The sequence below is a fragment of the Chiloscyllium plagiosum genome, chromosome 11 (genome assembly GCF_004010195.1).
Source record: "Chiloscyllium plagiosum isolate BGI_BamShark_2017 chromosome 11, ASM401019v2, whole genome shotgun sequence".
NCBI lineage: Eukaryota > Metazoa > Chordata > Chondrichthyes > Orectolobiformes > Hemiscylliidae > Chiloscyllium > Chiloscyllium plagiosum.
In genome coordinates, this window is record NC_057720.1 from 51106686 (window position 1) to 51129258 (window position 22573).

At 39.0% G+C, this 22573-nt stretch overlaps 1 protein-coding gene across 8 annotated transcripts in view; it reads left to right on the forward strand.

Moving 5' to 3' along the window:
* Nucleotides 1-22573, forward strand: part of dab1a (DAB adaptor protein 1a) — a 687756-nt gene that overhangs the window by 444362 nt on the left and 220821 nt on the right. For all 8 annotated transcript variants that reach the window (XM_043699305.1, XM_043699300.1, XM_043699303.1 and 5 more), the window contains one exon: nucleotides 4008-4224. In XM_043699305.1, the coding sequence (XP_043555240.1) occupies nucleotides 4158-4224 (67 nt within the window). In that variant the 5' untranslated portion in view covers nucleotides 4008-4157. The remainder of the gene's footprint in view (nucleotides 1-4007; nucleotides 4225-22573) is intronic.

A 22573-nucleotide genomic window follows, 5' to 3' on the forward strand; every position in this document is an offset into this window, starting at 1 on the left:
TCTGATTCTCCATTGCAGCCTTTTAGTTTCTCAGTTTTGGTAAGGCTACTCTGGTCAGTATGAACTTTTCTATCTTGTTTATTCTCAAGTTAACATTTTGATGTATTCTATTTTTACCTCTTCTTTTCAAAGTTTTCCCCTTATCCACGTTTTTCATCAAAAATGCAGTAATGTGTACAGTTCTGGTCACTGCGTTATAGGAAGGATGTGGAGCTTTGGAAAAGGTTCAGAGGATATGTTGCCTGGTGTGGAGGGAAGGTCTTATAAGGAAAGGCTGAGGGACTTGAGGCTGTTTTCGTTCGAGAGAAAAAGGTTGAGAGGTGACTTAATTGAGACATATAAGATAATCAGAGGGTTAGATAGGTTGGACAGTGAGAGCCTTTTTCCTCACATGGTGATGGCTAGCACGACGGAACATAACTTTAAATTGAGGAGTGATAGATATAGGACAGATGTCAGAGGTAATTTCTTTACTCAGAGAGTAATAGGGGCATGGAACACACTGCCTACAACAGTAGTAGACTTGCCAACTTTAAGGGCATTTAAATGGTCATTGGATAGGCATATGGCCAAAAATGGAATAGTGTAGGTTAGGTGGTCTTCAGATTGGTTCCACAGGTCGGCACAATATCAAGGGCCGAAGGGCCTGTACTGTGCTGTAATGTTTTATGTTCTAATAAAGCCTCTTCACATACTGACACAGAAATTCATCAAAATGTTGCATCTTTTTGTTAATTCAATCATTTTTGAATGCAATACAAAATTATTCTTTTAATTAGTAACTAGCCAATTTTGGCAGGTATGACACATAATAAAGGAACACCAAAAATAAAAATAACCTACATATTTTGCATTTGTCCTTCAGCACTGTTAACGGTGGTTGAGATTTGTCCTATATTGACTGCTAATAGTTTCATTGGTAACAACATAATGAACACAGTCACAGCAATTGTCACAGTCAATGCAACCTAGCAGGAGTGTCACACAGAGTAATAAATAGTTAGGAGTTGACAGCAAGGACCACTCATTATTTCACGGTTATCAAATAAATTCAGATTTTCTTTGCTGTTAGTTTTGCAACCCTTAGATGATACACAGTCATTGTTATTCTATTTATATTTTGAAACAACAAAAGGTTCCAATCTTGGATCGAGTGGTCAGTTATCAGTTAAAAAATATTAATGAAATGCTGGTGCATAGAAAAAGTCAGCAATCAAATTTCTGGATGGGTGACAGATTGTAATTTCATAAGCATAGAAAAATTATATTGATTAACAGGAGGTATAAATAATTTAATAGAAATAAACCTAGTTAAATATCATATAAATAAATTCAAAATAACATTGTAATTGTTGAAAAGATTGTATTATTAAAAAGGAAAAGTTGGTTTAATTTATTATCACTAAATAAACTATGCCCACTATGGTGATATTCTGTGCAGTCAGCTCTGATAGCTCAGTCAATCAAATATTATGTAGTCCTTAGGTTTGATTTCAAGCTTTTAGTGTGATAAAGGAGTAATAGGGCAATATGGGTGCTATGATTGAGATTAGTGATCCAAGACTTGAGATATGAAAAAACTAGTTAAGTGAGCAGAAAAGAAGAATTAGATCCTCATTACAATTTAGTAATCCTCAACTGTAGAATGTGCCTTTGTGCAGTAGCGAAAGGCAGGACTGAGTTAGCCTGCCAGAGCTCACTCTCTAGGCCAAACGTCCAAGCCATAGTGAGATTGCTGAAAAGGAAATGTTTAATCAGATTTGTGCATTGCAGGTGAGAATATTGTCTTTGCTGTATTGCCAACCAGTCGTTTGTGGCTACAGTAAAATAAATTCTTGTCTTTAAAAAAATGGTATATTGCATGATAGCAATCAGGTATAATTTACATTAATAAATTAAATATTCTTCCTAAGACTTTTGGAAGAACCTTAAGATAAGGGCCCATGGTGTTAGAGGCAAGGTACTAGCATGCATTGAAGATTGGCTGTCTGGAAGAAAGCAGAGAGTAGGAATAAAAGGATCTCAGGATGGCAGCTGGTGACTAGTCGTGTTCCACAAGGGTTAGTGTTGGGACTACGTCTTTTAATTTTATCCATTAGCAATCAAGATGAAGGAACTGAGGACATTCTGGCTATGTTTGCAGATGATATAAAGGTAGGTGGAGGGACAGGTAGTTTTGAGGAAGCTTGGAGGCTGCAGGAAGATTTAGATAGGTTAGAAGAGTAGGCAAAAAAGTGGCAAATGGAGTACAACGTAGGAGAGTGTGAGGTCATGCAGTTTGTTAGGAAGATTAGAGGCATAGACAATTTTCTAAATGAGTAGGAAGATCAGAAATCTGAAGTGCAAAGGGACTTGAGAGAATCCTGGACTGGAACTCTCAAGGTAAACTTGTAGGTTGAGTCGGTAGTTAGGAAGCCAAATGTAATATTGGCATTTATTTTCAGAAGACTAGAATATAAAAACAGGAATGTATTTCTGAGACTTTGTAAGGTTCTGGTCAGACCACATTTACAGTATTGTGAGCAATGTTGGTCCCATACCTCAGGAAGGAAGTACTGGCCTGGAGCAGATCCAGAGGAGTTTCACGAGAATGATCGTAGAAATGAAAGGTTTAACATAAGAGGAATGTTTGAGGACTCTGGGCTTATACTCAATGGAATTTAGAAGAATTTGGGGGGGAGGTGAGGGATCTAATTGAAACTTAAAAAGTACTAATTGGCCTGCACAGAGTGGATGCTGGGAAGATGTTTTCATTGGCAGGAGAGACTAGGACCTGAGGGCACATCTTTCGAGTAAAAAGCAGACTCTTTCAAACAGAGATTAGAAGAAACTTCTTCAGCCAGAGAGTGGTGAATCTATGAACCTATGGAAGTCATTGCCACAGCAGGCCAGGTCACTGAGTATATTTATGCCAGAGATAGATAGGTTCTTGATTGTCAAAGGGATCAAATGTTATGGGGAGAAAGCGGGAGAATGATGTTAAGAAACTTATTAGCCATGATTGAATAGTGGAGTAGACTTGATGGGCTAAATAGCCTAATTTCTGCTCTTATGTCTTATGGTCTAACTATGGATATATGTCTTCATCCCACAATATCACAAGATATTCTGCCTTTCCCCACCCAAGTCCTTATGATATCATCAGCTTGTATGCATCTAATATAGTCTGCAACATTAGCCTTTTCAGAACCATTAACTTATCCAACAGGCTCTAATGTCTTCTGGGTTCTACCCCTATTAGATCTGTGGCTAGAAGGTCCATTCATGGGCCAAAACCAAATTGGTCCCAGCAGGTTTACTACATGGGGAGTGTGACAAGCAACTGGTTTTCTGCTTATAGCCACTAAGCACCTACCAAAGGACACAACATTAAAATGGAGAAGCTGTAGCCTACAACTCTCCTTGTTGTCAACTACCTCCACCTCAAAAATCTCCTATTGACATCACTTACCCTTGCTTGGGCCAGTGACAATTTTAAAAATCAATGGATGTCCTACATCAGTGGCCACTGGGAAGGTGATAGCACAGCCATTCAATAGATCTGCTATTCTCTGTTTGGCTGGAAACTCTTGGTGGAAAGGATTCGCCTCTCCCGGTCCTTGATTTCAAGGGAGAGTGCTTCCTTGTTAAGTGAATCAGTGGCTTTTAATATAGTGGGCCTGTCTTAAAAGAGGTGGGCTTTTGACAGCTCCCCACTGGCAGGTAGGACCCTTGTTGCCTCCCATAAATATCACCATAGTGATAGCTTATGAGGCTATAATACGATTTGATTCATTCAGTTCGGACAAGGAGGGGATAAAATGTAAAAAAAACTGGGAATCTAAATTGAACATTGCTTTGTGAGTTGCAGATCATGTTAAAAATACACCTTTTTAAAAAAATTTATGTCGCAATGTTTAGTGATACATTTCTGTTTATGATTAATTTCTTATCAAATAGTCTAACCCTGTACTCAAAGCATGTGAATTTTAAAAATCTAAAATTGTGATGTTTCTCTTCTCTTGCAGCTCTCAGCAGAAGTGACTGAAATGCGCTTTCTGGGATAAAAGCCACTGGTGGACTGGTACATATTATCATAGAATACTTATAAATGAACCTGGTTGTGACATTGTATCTGCGTGTGCACAGTGTGTGAAGAGGACAGAGTATTAACTAGGATGTCAACGGAGTCAGAAATTCAACAGGTTGTCAGGGCCGGCACGAGAAAGGAATCCAAAAAGAAAGGTAAACTGTCATTGTAGTTGCTTCTTCATACAACCTAAACTCGGGCTCCCTGAATTACTAAATAACCCTCAGTGCAATAATTCACAAACTGCTTGAGAAATCTATCATGCTCCACAGGAACAGTTGCAACTGTTGTTTCTAAGAAGTGGTCTCCTGTATTTAGCGTATTATGTCCTTTTCTGGAGTTTATTGAACTCACTAGGATGGTAATGGAAATAATGGCCCTCAGTTTCTCCAATCTTGATATTAGAAAACTAAGTATCTGATGTGATGTGGAGGTGCTGGTGTTTGACTGGGATGGACAAGATCTGAGGTGACACGATGCCAAATTTTAATTCAATAGGTTTATTTGAAATCACAAGCTATGGATCGCTGCTACTTCATCAGGTGAAGTGAGAGAGAAGCACACAGGCTCAGAACTTAGAGGAAGAAAGATCAATAGGCAGAAAGATCGAAAGATCATACAAATAGAGTAAATGGAGTGTTGATAGGCTGAATAATAAGTCTCTGTACATGATCAAAAGTGTCAGATGGTGTGAGTAAAGTGTCAACAGCTGAATAGTAAGTGAAGGGGATGACCTATAATCCAATTAATTAAGGCAGAGAGATAATGAGAAAAAATTAAAAATAAGGTGGTGCTGGAAACAAACAAAACAGCTGGAATAACATGACAGGTATAAGAGTCACATGCTGAGGGTCTAACCAAAGTAACAAGTAATCCAACACTGTACTAACTAATGAAGGATAATCAGTAATGGAAAGATGACAGGAAGACAAGTGCCAAGGAGAAGATTAGGCTCAGATAGATTATCTCATCCTCGATTGATAAAACTTCCAAGTAAAATTATGATCTTCTGAGGAAAAGGAAGCCGAGTGATATGGTGAAGATCTGTTGGAATCTGTAGTACTATAAACCCATTGAGTACATCAAATGCCGAAAGGAAACATTTTTCAGTAGAAATCTTTTGATTAAAGAAAAGGAATCCATTCTTTATCTTAATCCAATTTCCTCTGATACCACATGTTTTTATTCTGAAACTGCATGTGTAGATTTAAAATAATTGCCTTTTAATATGATTATTAGTGTTTCTTATACCAGATGTGTAAATATCCAGATTTATATCTAAAGACTTCTTTTGATCACCGTGATTGTGTTAGTTTTTTAACAGCTGTCTACATAATGCTTATTTTGTGTTAGTCCTATTTAACAGCCGTGAATTTTAGGGGTGATTTGAATTCACTTTGATCTGATGGGAAAGTAGTGGGAAAACAGTTAATATCAATTGGTCAGAGTATTGAGTATAGGTGTTGAGAGGCCATGTTGCAGCTGTACAGGAGGTCGGTTTGGCCACTTTTGGAATATTGTTTGCAATTCTGGTCTCCCTCCATTCGGAAGAATGTTGTGAAATTTGAAAGGGTTCGGAAAAGATTTGCAAGGATTTGGGGCGGCACAGTGGCTCAGTGGTTAGCACTGCTGCATCACAGCACCAGGAACCAGAGTTCGCTTCCAGCCTCCGGTAACTATCTGTGTGGAGTTTACAAATCTTCCCATATCTACGTGGGTTTCCTCCGGGTGCTCTGGTTTCCTCCCACAATCCAAAGATGTGCAGATCAGGTGAATTGGCCATGCTAAATTGCCCAAAGTGTTAGTCAGAGGTAAATATAGGGTAGGGGAATGGGTCTGGGTGGGTTACTCTTTGGAGGGTCGGTGTGGACTTGTTGGGCCAAAGGGCCTGTTTCCATACTGTAGGGAATCTAATCTAATCTAATCATGTTGCTAGGGTTGGAGGATTTGACCTATAGGGAGATGCTGAAGAGGCTGGGGCTGGAGCGTCGGAGGCTGAACGGTGACCTGAAAGAGGTTTATAAAATCATGACAGGCATGGATAGGATAAATAGAGAAAGTCTTTTTGCTGGGGTGGGAGGGTCCAGAACTAGAGGGCATAGGTTTAAGGGTGAAAGGGGAAAGATATAAAAGAGACCTAAGGGGCAATGTTTTCATGCAGAGAGTGGTGTGTGTATGGAATGAGCTGCCAGAGGAAGTGGTGGAGGCTAGTAGAATTGCACCATTTAAAAGGCATCTGGATGGGCATATGAATAGGAAGGGTTTGGAGGGATATGGGATGAGTGGGAATGGATTAGGTTGGGATATCTGGTCGACCTGGATGAGTTGGACCGAAAGGTCTGTTTCCGTGCTGCACATCTCTATGACTCTAAGTAGGTTCGTTTCCTAGACTGTTCTCACAAATTTAAATACCACATTGGCTTTGACAGGGGTTGCAGGGTTCACCAGAGTTGGGAAGGAGCTTATTAATAAATTTTAATTGGAAAGTAGTTGATCAGCAGCTTTAAAATTAGGCCTCCCAGTTAAAATCTGCCAGCATTTTGAATAATAGACAGGAATACTGGCCCAGCGTCAGTGGCTTCCCACAACTGGTTAAAATAAAGTCTCTACTAATTGTTTCCTACTCAACTACAAGTGGTACATATATCCATAAATGAATAGCATATTGGATGATGTAATGAGTTGGTGCCTTTTTCTTAATCTCAAAGTACAGAGTTCAAAACAGGTCACATTTAAATGTCCTTTGTTACTGATGATTTAAAGGTCTGTGAAATGAAGTCGAGGCTCTGAGCTTCAGCCCAGTTACTTCTATATTTATAGCACAGAATATGTTGCAGCACTGAGATTGATATATTAACTCAGAACATCAACCTCCATTTCATCATCAATGCTAATTGTGAATATTTTAAAAACAGATTCATACGCAGGGTCACTATCTTGTATTGCTTGCAATATCTTCTCTGTATTCCTGACAGAGCTCTAGATTTGCAGCCCACAATTGTGTACAATACTGGTGTTTTTGATCTTAGGTGGCGTGTTTCGAACAACTGGATTGCAAATCGATTGTGTTAGCTACTACATTGGAGGTGGGTGGAAAATGTGATTTTTAAAAAGAGATTCACAGAGGGTTTATCCAATCATCACCAATCTGGGCGGGGCTTGTTGGGCTGGATTCTCTGTTTGGTGTCAGGACCAAATGTAGATCCCAATTCTGAATTCAGCTGGGGATAGTGATTGTTGAGGACTGATCAATTAATTGTGAGAGGGCTTGTCATCCAGTTGTTTACAGTGGGTTGGCTGCGGATGCTGGAGGTCCGTTACAAAGTGCTGCCGCAATAAAATAAAACTGCAACCTGTCATTATAGATAAGAGGGAGAGAGGTAGCATTAAGAGGGCTTGTACCCTCTCAGCACTTTTAAAATTTATTAAATTAAAAATAGCTGCACTTACCAGACCACCATTGTAGAAGGAGGGTGATTTAAAACCTAGCCCCCAGTGTGCTGCTAGGATGCTGCACTCTTCCTCTGGCTCTGTTTTGGCCATTTGTAGTTGGTGTAGAAGTCAGCCTTTATCGGGCAGCCAGTTCAAGATATGATTCAGCCTCTTGGATGAGAATTGTTATAACCAGATCATATGATGGCAAGACCATAAGATGTTGAAGCAGAAGTAGACCATTCAGTCCAAAGGGGCTGCTCCACTCTTTAGTTAGGTTATGGTTGTTCTGGTAATTCTCAATTCCATTGTCTTGTCCTTGCCCCTTAACCCTTGATTCCCTTACTGATTAGAAATCTCTCTAACTCAGCCTAATGTACTTAAAACACTAGTCTCTTCATTTCTCTGTGGTAAGGAATTCCACAGATTCACTACTCTCTGAAGAAATTCCTCACCATCTCGGTCTTGAATGGGCAAAACTTTACTCTAAAACTATGCCCTCTGGTCCTAGTCTCTTCCACAAGGGTAACAACCTTTTCACATCTATCTTATCAATTGCCCTAAGCATCTTGTATATTTCAATAGGTCACCTCTCATTCTTTTAAACCACATGAGTACAAGTACAACCTACTCAACCTCTCCTCAATAGTCAGTCTCACCATAATGCCAGGACTGTATATTATTTCTTAAATAAAGACAGAAACTGTCGAGTATTCCAGAATGATTTAACAAGTGTCTGGTATAGTTTTAGCAAGGCCTCCCTATTTTTATACCCAGTTCCCTTTGAAATAAACACCGTGGTTTCATTTCCCTCCCTTTTATCTGCTGAACCTGGGGTACTAGTATTTTGTGAATCATACGCAAGGAACCCCAAATCCCTTTAAGCTGCTGCTTAAATAATATTCAGGTCTTCTATTCTTCCTGCTAAAGTGCATAACCTCACAACTTCCTATACTATTATGCCATCTGCCAAGTTTTACACATTTGGTTAACTTGCTTGTATCCCCCTGCAGACTTCTTGTGTCATCCTTACTTCTTGCGTTTCCACCTATTTTTATGTCATTTGGAAATTTGGTGATTGTACATTTCTCTCAGTCCATATATATATGAATAATGGTGGCACTAACACTCGTCCTTGTGGCACTCCACTAGTTACAGTTTGCCAACCTAAATATGCTTCCTTTATCCCAACTCTGTGTTTCTATTGGCTCATAATAGAAGGCAGAGAGTTATAGTTAGAGTTTTAATATACTACCCCCAGCATCATGGACTGTCATTAAGTAATCTTATTTGAAGTACCTTTTCAAAGGTGTTTTGGATAGCCAAATATAATACATCTACTAGTTCCTCTTTATCTGAGCTGCTTGTTATCTACTCAACAAACGGTAATAAAATTGTCAGGCATGATATTCCCTTCACAAAATTATACTGACATTGTTTGATTATCTTATGTATTTTCACTGTTATATCTTTTATAATAGACTCAAAATGAGGAGAGGGAATAAGACTTCCTTTATACCTCCCTCTAGGATGGTTATAACAATTTTTCAATTTTGTTTTGTGATCCAACACTATTAAACTTAAATTAACAGGTAATTAACTAGATCAACATGAAGAACCCAATCAATTTCAAGATTTCTTGAGTGAAATAGAGTCATAGAGATGTACAGCTCAGAAACAGACCCTTCGGTTCAACTATACCTTCTATGTTTACATCCAAATCATTTATATAAATGACAAAGTAGTGGACCCAGCACCAATCCTTGTGGCAATCCACTGGTCACAGGCCTCCAATCTGAAAAGCAACCCTCCACCACCACCCTCTGTCTTCTACCTTTGAGCCAGTTCTGTATCCAAATGGTGAGTTCTTCCTGTATTCCATGAGATCTAACTTTGCTAACCAATTCCCCATGGGGAACCTTGTTGAATGTCAAATAGAGGGGTTGCTTTTTATTATTACTATCCTGTAAGAAAATAATAAAAGAATTTTATTGTCAAACCCACACAGAAATATAGGTAAGAAATTTAAAAAGGTGCAGAGGGTATCAGCACAAACAGGAAAGTTATAACAATTAAACTTTAAAAGACTAACATTCCTTAAGATGCGAGAATGAAACCAGGAACCTTAATTGCTTGTCTGTTGTCTTGTTTCCTCAGGGATGTTGGTGCTTGCAGATAATCTTGATTTCTAAATTAATCATTCCTTTCAAATTGTTTTTCACAGGCCATTAGTTCTTAATTGTAAAAGAGAGTGAGAAAGGGAGGTAGCTTTTCAGTATCCTTGCAGTTTTCAGTACTTGTTGCTTCCTTTCTCCATTGTTGGCCAAGGACTGCTGTTGACATACAATTCCTTTGTGGATTGTGGATCGTTGTTTCATTACAAGCTAAATAGTTGGAGGCACACTTTCACCTTTAAACGTGGAAATTTATCAAACAAGTGTGAGTAAAACAAGAGGTGATAATTCCATGTAGCTGGATTTGTATAATCTATGTAGATTGCCATTACATGGCATGTGACCATAGCATCCATTTTAGGTCAGTTGTATCCTTTATTAAACCATCGGTCTAATTCAAGCATTTCTCCAATATTAAATTAAAATTATGGAAATTGAATATTTACACTGCATCATCACAAAATCTGGACTGTGCTGGGGCACCAGTGCTCTTTGCCAACAGCTGGAATTCCCAGACCAGCTCTCATCTGTTCCTGCCTCTTGTACCGTTACATTTATATTTAATGAGAAATCCAAATAAAAAGCCAGGAGACCTTTAATAAGGTACTTCAAATAAGTTTACTCAATGAGAGTCCATGATGTTGGGACCATCTTGGGCATTTCACCTGTGACAAATTTATGAAAGCAGGAACTTTTCCAAAGTTGCAATCTTAACTTGAGTATAAAATTCAAGCTATTGTTTAACTACAGACCAATTTTGACTAGTTACCCTCATAAACCTGAAAATGACATCCCAGATTCTTCAGAATAGTCTTGCACGCAGACTTTCAGAAGTCTTTACATCAGGTAACACTGAAGAAAGCCCTTTAAAAATGCAGGAAGAGAAGTAGCCCCCATTTGCCCATCGAGTCTGCTATGCCATTTAATACATTTAATACAATCATGGCTGGTTGAGCAATTAAATGTCTGTTCCCCACTCTGTCCCCTTAATTCTTTATACCATTGATAATCAAACATTTATAAATCTTTACTTTGAAGACGCAAACCCATTCATTTAAATGGGAAATTTACTTTCCCGGCAGCCCCCGGTCCCTGGTTCTGGAACATTCCCTGTAATATGTTTAGACCATGGTAACCAGACCCGCGGGTACAGCAGTTGACCTGTATAATTAAAGATTGGTCATTTTTACTTCATGAATTTAAAGTGCTGAGATGGTATATCCATCTTGAAGTGACCTCTCTCACATAGTGATTGCAGAGATTCACCACCCTCTGAGTAAAAACAAATCTCCTCATTTCAGTCCTAAATGGCTGCCCTTTATATTTAAATTGTGTTCTATACTCCTCAGCATCTTAACTACATCAAACCTGTCCATTTGTTTAAGTACACTGTAGATTTCAATGTGATCACCCATCATTCTTCAAACTCTAGAGAATAAAGGCACAGGTTGGTCAATCTCTCCTCATAGGATAGTACCGCCATTCCAGCAAGATGTCCGATGAACATTCATAGCACTCTCTCAATGGCAATAAGGTATGGAATATGCTACAATATACATATATATGAATAATGTAGCATGTTCCATATATTATTGAGTCACTACTCCCTGAGGAAACTATTTTACATTGTCTTTTACTGATTTGTGTAAGAATCACAGCATTGCTGGTGCATCGAACACAGCATGAAGTCAAAAGTATTCTTACTAAGGATCCAAAACTCAGAAGATATTTGCAAGTATTTTTGTTTTAAAATACAATTACAATACTGAAGATGAAAGCAGACTGAGCAGTGCATGCGGACACTGCCAGTTCACTCTAGTGGTTAATCATTTACAACAATCCGATCTCTTTTCAAATCCATGAGTGTTCTGTTGCTTGACTAGGTGCAAGTTGCATCAGTTTTTGGATGATTCGGAGATGCCGGTGTTGGACTGGGGTGTACAAAGTTAAAAATCACACAACACCAGGTTATAGTCCAACAGGTTTAATTGGAAGCACACTAGCTTTTGGAGCGACGCTCCTTCATCAGGTGATTGTGGAGGGCTCGATCGTAACACAGAAATTATAGCAAAGATTTGCAGTGTGATGTAACTGAAATTATACATTGAAGAATTATACAGTTTTTGGATGGACTCTCACCATGAGACCTTGTGAGTTTCCCACTGAATCTTACTGAACATCTCATTCACTACCTATCCCACCCCTATGGCATGCCTCACATTTGATTTTATCTCCATCTTATCATGCATAATCTCTGGACCAAACTACAACTGCTGAGATAGCCTAGAATTGACCAGCATTTTTTGCACCTGCGCCTACTTTAAAAGCCCATGTGTACCCAGACAAGCACTGTTATTTAAGAACTACCCTGCATGGTTCCTGACATGCCCAGGACATGACAGATACGACAGGACCTTTGTAGCAAGTGGTGAAGTTGCCAGGTTCCTATTCTGACTTCCATGTCGAGAATGCCTGGCTTGTTCGGCATGTTTGGCAAGATAAGGTTTGAATATTAATGAGGCAAGCTGAGGCATAAATCAGGCATTTCAATGGATGTAATCCCCCTCAGTTGGCAACTTGCCACTGCCTAGTGAGAAACTCACCACACCATTTGACCAAAACATGAAACATGCTCTTGATGTTGCAATGGGTCTCACAGGACTTCTCAACCGATTCTGCCACAGATCACACCATCATCAATGTTGCTCAGACCCCTATAAGATTCCGCCCTTATGTCTGATGTGTGTTATTGCAATTGTTTGCAGTGATCAGTACATATTTGTGTCATAATGACTTAAATAAAATTTTCTCTTTGTTGAAAGACAATACCTTCAGCTGTAGCATCATTAATCTGCATTGTCTAATATATGAATGAATGATGACAATAATGGGATGCTAATTGCCTTTAGTTTGTGATAACTATAAAGGTTCCTCAGGATGATTTACTATTTGCACCACTGAACAGTGCTCTTCCCATTCATCAACATGTTGAACAGCTGGGCAGTGTTCCACTCAGTTGTCAGTTTTGGCCCAAGAGCAATGAATGGAACGACATAAAAGCACTGACATTCTTTTTATAGCACTAGCTCTCAGCAGCACACCAATGTGGAGAACTGAGTAGCTACTTAATCAGCTATTTAATGTGCCGGTGAATGTTCAGTAATACAGTCCATGTTTGGTTCATGGTATCAGCCATACACATCCAGGATCATCACCTTCTGATAAACTGGCCTGTCAGTTTTAATGATTTATCGATTTACACACAAGACTGATCTCAAGTACATGCAGTGGATTCCTGATAAATTAGGACAGCTAATAAACTCTTATGTAGAAAGAGAAGTTGTGGGGGAAGCAGCTAGAAGTAGATGTACTTATTGCAGGCAACTCACACATTTATTTCAGAAAGAAACTTGTTGCTCCATTGGAACTGTGAAAGCAATTGATAATTGTTAAAGCAGTTCTGAGGTAGATTTCCTATATCCTTTGAGCAGGGAAGTACAATCACACCAAAGTAATAATCAGATTGAGCATTTCAATCTATCAATACTCTGTGTTGGTTACTGTTGACCAGAAATTGAAGCTAGCTAATACTGTACATAATACAGGTCAAGAGCTCAGAATTCTGACATTCATAATTCATCTCCTGACCTTTCAAAGCCTGTCCTTCATCTACACGGCACAAGTCAGGACTCTGATGAAATATTGTACTTGCATGGATCAGTACCACTCTAACAAAACTCGAGATTCAACACCATCAGAATGAAACAGAACTGATGGTCTTGGCATTAATGGTAACCATGCTGTCATCAACCGGTGATATTGGCACTGAGAGAATATTTTCACATTAGGCTCCTTATGGCTTACACTCACCATTCCATTCTATTGTTTTCAATGCTTTCACTGATCCATATGTCTTTGGTGTACATTTCAGCCCAGTTTTCATCTCATCTTGTTCCTCTTTTGCTTCAATGTGAGCTCTGAGTGGCTTCCTGGGTAATGTCACTTGCATAAGATGTCTCAAAATATGGAATTATTCATGAAGTTGCACTCATTGTCTTGACCTACATTGCTTTTTTACATTGCTTCTTTACCATTTGTTACAATAATGCAAACATGAGAGCAGGAAACATCGCACTGGACTTTACATGCTTCCATAGTGTGGATTTTTGCCAGGAATAGGGCAAAAATGGCAAGTACAAGCCATAATTTTCTTGGTAACTGCCACGCTGACCTCATTTTACAGGGCGTGAGTAGGGTATTGAATTTAGCAGGCCGTCTGCTACAATTAATAAGTAGGTAAAGATTGATTAGCTGTCTGAAAGCTCAGTTGACCACAATATTAACATACCCATGCCATAATATAATGTGGGCAAGAATTGGCAGTCCACTTTGTTTTAAAATGCTTTAAAAGGTTGGGAAGAAAGAATGGGTACTATCTTTGGAAGGTGCCCTTTGCACTTGAGACACATCCTTCCCAGAAAACAGTGCATCACATTCTTCCTCCTCTCCTGAATATTAACCTCTCATTTTACTTCCTTAATCTCCCTTTCTAAGATGCTCAAATCCTCCTGGGCCAATACCATTCATGGGCGACTGTCTGTCTGAGGTTTGGTTGTTCTCCCTGTCTCTGCGTGGATTTGTGCCAGATGCTCCGGTTTCCTCCCACAGTCTAAAGATGTACCAGTTAGGTGGATTGGTCATGCTAAATTACCCATAGTGTTCAGGAGTGTGTTGGTTAATAAGTTAGCCATGAGAAATGCAGGGTAACAGGGATAGGGTAGGAGGATGGATTTGATTGGCATGCTGTTTCGAGGGTCAGTGTGTTTTCATTGGGCTGAATGGCCTGTTTCTGCATTTAGAGATTCTAAACACTCCAAGCGAACACACAAGATAAGAAAAGTAGGAATAGCAAATTGAGTTGAGTTAAAGTCTTGGACTTTTTGTAAAACCAACATGACACTATTAGTGAATGCTACTGATCTTGATGTATTTTCCAGAATTAGCTTACTTACATAGCTTCCATAGGTGATGCTCTAACCATCAATCAGGAATACAGATGGGGAATGTACTGTGGAAAGTCCTAGCTCTAGATTCAGTTTAAACAACTAAATACGGAAGAAGAACAGAAATCAAAGGATCGAGTTAGTAATTATGTGTTGGCTAAAATGTTTAAACGTTTACTGGTAATAGGTTGCTGAACTTTGTGGTATATGAAACATTTGCTGAGTAAGCATGTCATTTATGTTTGTATAGTAGTATTACAAGGGATGTGTTTTTAAAAATTGTTTTATTACCATCACAGTGCATAAGCTGAAAACAAGCAGAATTAGTCAATTTTCTTGGACTGCTTGGCTGTTTAAAAATTAATAATTTAGGTAATAGTTTATTCAATTGTATGTTGCATTACATGCTATTTGTGACTGTAATTGAGAAGTTTGGTATCATAGGGTAAATTTTAAGAGCTCCATATATGAGTATAAATGTATAAGGCTCATATTGCATGTTTAACATTAGTCAATGGATAAATTTATGCATTTGCTATGATTTTACCCACTTTGCATAAATTAATTTTTGAATAATAGCATTAAGAATACCTTTTGACTAGCCATTTCTCAATTACCATATGTTATTATTATCTAACCCACATGGATAGGATGATTATAGTTTGAAGATGGCTGATGAGGCCAGGTTAGAATCTTCAGGCTTAATGAAATATAGAGCATTTATCGTTATCCACATTGTCTGTTCTCGTATTATCAGTTTAACTCATGATTTGTTCTTTACACTACTCAAGTCTTTTGTCTTCACTTTGCTCAGGGCTTGATGATAATGTTGCATTTCCTCTTGTTAGCCTTCACATCCTTCAGGGGCTACATCATATGTCCTCTCATGCATCTGTTTGAGAGGAGTTAGTAAACAAGGACCTGCTTTAGGAGCTTGGTATCATTATCCAAACTTTATAACTGACTTAACAAAGCTGATGACAGATGATCATAGCTTCAATGTTTTGTTCCTGCTTGTGAGAGGGCACTGGTGATGGTCCACATACTTCCTCAAATACCATTGATGGTATGACTCCAATGCATAAGTTGCCTCCTGTACGTTGTCCGTGTTTCAGGAGCATAAGATGAGGATCATGATTTTATTCTGGACCATGAAATTAATTTCTGTTTTGATGTCATGATCTTCAAACGTCTGCTTCCTCAGGCAGCAAAAGGCTGCACCAGCAGATTTCAGGCAAACATGGATTCCTTTCACAATAAAAGTCTTTGGTGAAAGATAACTTCCAAGGTGCCAGATGTATTCCACATTTTCCATGGACTCATGAGTCTAAATCTATGGGGCAAGTGGAGCTTATTGGTGGAGGACTTTGGTCTTTCAAACATTGAGTATAAGTTCCATTTCCTCATTTGCCTCAGTAAATATGCTTCAGTGATTAAACATTTGTTTTAAATATGATATTGACTGCAGCATCATCAGCATATTAAAACTTGATGACAGACAATGGCATGGTCTTCATTTTTGATTGGAGTTATCTGGGATTAGATAGTTTTTGCCCACTTGATAAATAAATGCACTCAGAGATTAGGGAGCTTTTCTCTAGTCAGTTGGAGCATGGTAGGAAGGAAAATCAAAAAGAAGTTGGGGCAATTAATCTTTTTAATCTCAAAGTAGTCTATAATGGATTTGTTTCAATAGGATCTCATTTTCTAGGAGATCCTTCATAGGGTTGTTAATCTGTGCCAATTGGGGAACCCAGGCTGACAGATATAAACAGGAGATTTAGAAGATTTCTTCAATCCAGGACTGGCTTTGAGTTGGCTGGTCATAGAGGGAAAGTGCGGACCGCAGATGTGGGAGATCACAGTTGACAGTGTGGCACTGGCAAAGCACAACAGGTCAGGCAGCATCCAAGGAGCAGGAGAATCGACGGATTCCTGATGAAAGGCTTTTGCCCAAAACATCGATTTTCCTGCTCCTCGGATGCTGCCTGACCTGCTGTGCTTTTCCAGCACCACACTCTCTGGCTGGTCAAAGCCCATGCACTATGTAATGAAAAAGGCATCAGAATTGCATAAGTGATATTCAGAAGGATTAGTTACATGTTAAACATGCATTCTGCACATGTAGTGCATATGATGAAGTTGAAGGATGACTTTGATGGGAAAATTGCTGCTGAGATTGCCATTTTATTTCAACAATAGCAGCACAAAGACTGATACCATGAAAGAAGCCAATTTGCTGGGCATTTATGTCCGCCAAAAGTTTAGCTTTGAGAATTAAGGTGGATTTAATAGGTATAGTAATCTTGAGCTGAAGTAACAGAAACTCTTTGTTCTCTCTTTGAAGATTGTGTGGCATTCATTTCAATTGATCTTTTGAGATAAATTAAATGTTCTTTATCTTCCATTCTAAGTCTAGTTTTATTAATTTCTTTTATAGGCATATTGGCCTTCACCCAGTAGAAACAACTAACAATGGCAGCAAGACTGATCCATTTTAATAGAATGTGAAATGTTGGCCCTCAGCCACTAAAGGTCAAAATGATGTGATTGAAACACCAAATAATAAATGCAACATGATTGTACCGATAAAAGATTTCTGATCTGAGCTAGCCTCACAAAGTCTTTGTAGGCTACAATGGAGGGTTAGTGTTTGGAGTTAATGTGCTTTTTCCACTTTTGCTGTTTTCATTTAACGAGGTGGGAAGCACAGTTAATCATGTTGTATGTAAACGATTCGCAGAATGGAACGTGAATTCCATGCCAACTATCCTTATGGCCTTTTTAAATGGATTGGCAATTAGTGCCAAATTATTGTGAGTTTGTGCCCAAAAGGAATTAGTTTGAGATTACCCAAATTCATTTCACATAGGATCCTTACAGTTAATAAGGAGATTTGCACATCATCAATCTGCGCAGCATTTGAACCCAAGCCCAGGGACAAAGCAGTAGTGTGCTAATTTCATTCGCCGCCTGAATCTTACTTTGATTTTTTTTAGAGGGAGTGAAATCATTGGAATTACAGTTTACTTTGGGTTTTGTTTGATGCCAAGAAGCCACCACAGACCTTTTTTTTTAACTCAAAGCTGGAAACATGGACCAGAAAATTAATTGTTTCATGTAATTTACGTTATCTCGTGTTTCGACAAATCTTTCCAGGCACCTGAACCTAATTCTGTACAGAGTGCATAACAGACCTTTATGCAAGTACATTTTTTAAACTGGAAACATAATAGAACAATATTTTACAGTAATGTAAACTATGGTTCATTGTCATTTTAATGTAGCTGAGCATGTAACAAGATAAACTACAGTGGAAATTATAAAGAAGTAAAGGGACATTTCAATGGTATGACTGTGCCAGTTGAAATCAGAGATTTGTTGCTTCATTGAAACAGAGTCCTAAATTATTGGTGAGAATTGTAACTGCTAATGGATTTCTGGCAGAAAACCATACTGATGACTTAATTTCATGTTCCCCTTAGCAGAATGAGAACCAGCTGATTTCAATAGATAAGCATTATTTAAGATTCACTGGATGCCTTCTTGCCTCAAAGCACCTGCCCATAGCAGATAAGTGTCAGGGAGTCCATGGTAGGGGAAGGCCTAAGCTTCCCTAGTGGGGCCGAGAGGAAACTTGGTGCTGATTTGCAGCTCACATTGAAAGTCAAAAGAGATCTGTATGGAGCTTGTTGCACCTAGTTCTTCATCCTGTTGTATTAATCAATCTGGAAAATATTAGTGGCTTCACTGTTAAGGACACCAGTTGAAGTTGACTTCATATTACAATGGTACCTTATGATCCACACTTTTGCAAACAGTGTAGTCATGGGCTGAGTTAATCAAAGCCAAGTGGGAATCAAGGCCAGAGTTTAAGTCTCGATGGTGGAACAAAGTTATAGGCAGCAATCCTTCCAGAGGTTGCCTCTTTGGTGCACCCACTTTCCAGTTGAGGACAGCAGGTGGGCTTTTACAATATTGCTGGAGGATTGGCAATTCCACAACCTTGGCAGTGCCATCAAGTAGGCTTGTTACAGTTGAGGCTGAAAGCAGGAGAAGGATACCTTCCTGTGGAAATGCCCTCACACAAGCAAGGGACGATGGAGAGAAGAAATGGGTAATTGAGCGCATTGGGGAGACAAATCACTTTTATGCCAGGGTCAGACTGGCAGATCCTGATGATCAGATGTGTTATACTTCCAGTTGCAATGGGGCCACTGAGGCAGCCATTGCTATGGGTAGCTCTCTCCATTGGCCATGAAGCCTGCAAATATAAACATCCCCAATATCCCACTACCCCACTCCATCTAGAAGAAGCTCTTGGAGGCCGCATCATTGCATTTTGCAGCTTCTGAATATGTTATGAGGACCAACCCTAACCGGAAGCTGGAACGGTGGCCCTCAATTGAACTCCTCATTATTCAAATGTCGCTAGTCAGGGGGTGATTGAGCCACTGCTATTCACTTGTTTGGTTAAATGACCTGGTTCTGGAATGGCATCAGGGATTGTTCTGACATTTATTTGTTGTCTGTCCCCACCCCAATCACCTTTCCTATCATCCAGCAGACTGGTAAAATCATTCCTCAAGGGGTGGATAGTTAAAATTACACAAGCTTTGCCACCAGGAGGATATCAATCCAGATTTTAAATTGGTCCTTTGAGCAGAAATGGCCTTTAAGTATATATGGAAGCCTGTGGGAAAGTGGCAGAGCAGCTGAATATTTAAATGCAATGTTGGATAGCCAGCAATGTTGGTACTGAGTGCAATGATAGTTGGAGGGAACTGCCTTTGGTACTTCACTTCAGCACTGGGTACAGAGGAAGTGAACTTGCTGCAGCTGGCCATTGTTGATATGAGCAATTTTTGCTACTTATATGTATTAGCTGCATGTATTTTTACAGCAGATGGTACAGCTCTGTTGCTGGCTGTTTGCTGACCTGGAGCTTTTTTGCATCCTATTCCATCTGGTGTTTTCCAGATAGACATCTGCGCATTTAGGTGTGGGTGTATGAACAGGTGGGAGCAAGCTACCAGTTTGCCTCTGGTAGAGACCAACTGTTGGCATCCATTCAATTCCCCACCTTTGTTTTCTCCAAAATTAAAAGTGGATACCATTAGCTGCCATTGATCCAATATTGTGGATGTACCAATATAGTGACCACAGCAGGCTCAAGGCATCCCATGAGCTCAGTGACAATAGAAAATAAACAGGAAAAGAAGCAAGGGTAAATGCTGAGAACAATGTACCTTAATTTTATGCACATCTCACCACCAGGTTTCTCCAATGCATTTCTATAATATCCCTAGAAGCTTTGGATGTCAATTTGTTAAAAACACATTTATGATGTAGTATTGTTCAAGACTTGGGCTACCTTATAGATAATTAAAGGACACCAGTTTTACATACTTAACTGGGGAATGCCTCTAACACTCATACAAGACACAAATACAATATTGTATGAGATACTAAATAACTGTAACAGGTCAGGTGGATTGGCCATGAGAAATTGCCCATAATGTTAGGTGCATTAGTAAATGTAGGGGAACAGGTCTGGGTGGGTTACTCTTCAGAGGGTCGGTGTGGACTTGTTGGGCCGAAGAGCCTATTTCCACACTGTAGGGAATCTAATCTAAATGAAACTATTATTCTGATCAGTTACTTCCATTCTGTTTCTATTAATCAGGTGTGGGATTTGAAAATATACCTTAATTCAACTTCTGTGACTCAGAGTCCTCAATTTGTGCGTATTTGACATTGCTAATTGGTACTATAACTATGTAAAAAGTGGTCCATGAGTCAAGAATGTTTGTGTGTGTAGTCCATTTTAATTTTGAAAGTGATTCTATTTAAATATAAAGCAGCAAAGCTTTAGATTTAGAAATCAAATGAAGATCTATTTATTGTAAACCTGCTACCCTGGCTATTCACATGAAAGTGATAGTTATTAGCTCATACACACACACACACAAAAATTAAAAGTAGGGATGGATAAAAATAATTAAAAAGTTGAAAGTAAGTTCATTCTCTAAGATTGTGGCAGACTTGTTTCTTTTTGAAATTTGTCTTTCCAAAGTGAAGGATTGAAACTTGAAGTCAGTTTTAGCAGCTGCAGTTGAATAGATTAGATTACTTACAGTCTGGAAACAGGCCCTTCGGCCCACCAAGTCCACACCGACCTGCAATCCACCCATACCCCTTCACCGAACACTACGGGCAATTTTAGCATGGCCAATTCACCTAACCGGCACATCTTTGGGCTGTGGGAGGAAACCGGAGCACCTGGAGGAAACCCACGCAGACACGGGGAGAATGTGCAAACTCCACACAGTGGGTCGCCAGAGGCAGGAATTGAACCCAGATCTCTGGCGCTGTGAGGCAGCAGTGCTAACCACTGCTGCCTCACAGCCACCGTGCTGCCCCATTGAAAAGTGAGTGTTTGCCTTGAGACCTTGAGTTGTTTTCTTTGTACCCTCCTTCTTGTAATTCGTTGTCTATGAATTCTCCATGAAAAATGCTTTATAGAGTTCTTCCTGGGGACTCTGCACAAAATGGCTGCTTTCAGCCAGTCTTCATACAATTCAAAACTCAACATGACTGTGTTCGCACACTGTTGAATCATATTCTATAGTAGGTATTCGGTTAGCACAGATTTGGATCATTGTTCCATCCCTTATCTTCTATCCAGGGTAATTAGTTTTTTTAATGTCTCAATTAGTACCTTAAACAGTTCTGTTCTTCCAGGTTTGGTGAGATAGGAACAAGTATTCACACTTCCAAGGAAGCCATTGTCAATGAGTTTCTGTTTACCTTTATGGAAGTGCTCTTTAAAATTTAAATATTTTTACATATGTCTATTCATAATCCTTCCAGGGATAAGCACAGTTCAGTTCCTCCATCTGGCTGACTGTAAGGAATGTTAGTTGTCCTTTGGGAGTTTTTTTTAAAAAAGAGCTCTTTTATGCCTATTTTGGAAAAAAATGACAGATTATTACAAATTCTATAATATTATATCCACCCATTCATGACAATAATTTAATAGTTCTTAGTACCAATCATGGAATAAAACAAATGCAGTCTTTCCAAACACAACTTTTATGAAAATTATCTTTGTATGGTCAGAAATATTGAGAAAAACAGACATATTCAAATGTGGAAGTACAAAATAATTTTCAACGTACTTTGGACAACAAGTATTGTGGACAATGTTAGAAATGCTTTACTAAATAGACTGAAGCTTATTGCATATTTTGCAGGGGATGATTCAGAATAATAAAGCAGAAAATGTTGGCTGTACTCAGCAGCATCTGTGTGAAGAGAAACTGTTAAAGTTTAAGATTTTAACTTTTTATAGAATGAAAAACGCAGTCTGAAATGCCAACTGTTTTCCTCTGTTGACAGTTGCTGTCAATTCTGCTTAATATTTCCAATATTTTCTGTTTTATTTTCAGCTTTGCAACATCTGCAGTATTTTGCTTTAGAATAATTCAATGGGTTAACCTACAGTGAATTATGGTCATAAGGTCATTACAATACAGAAGGAAGCCATCAAGTTCATGCCAACTCTGTCTGGAGCAATCTAAACAATTCCAGTTCCATGCTATATTCTTCAAGTACCCATCCAATTACTTTCTGAAATAATTAATTGTCTCCACTTTGAACACCCACCTAGGCAGAGAGTTTCCAGTCGTTACCACTCACTCCTTCTTTACGTTTGGTAAGAGATGAACATAATCCATCCAAATGGCATAGACCTGGCTGCATAGGGATTGAATTGGTGCTTGCACCCATCTGCCCATTGAAATCATCTGTCCTTCTGAATTCAGCAGTGGAGTACATAGGCAGGTGTGAAGTAAGCATCAATACTGAGCTCACATGGAACCTTTTAAGCATTG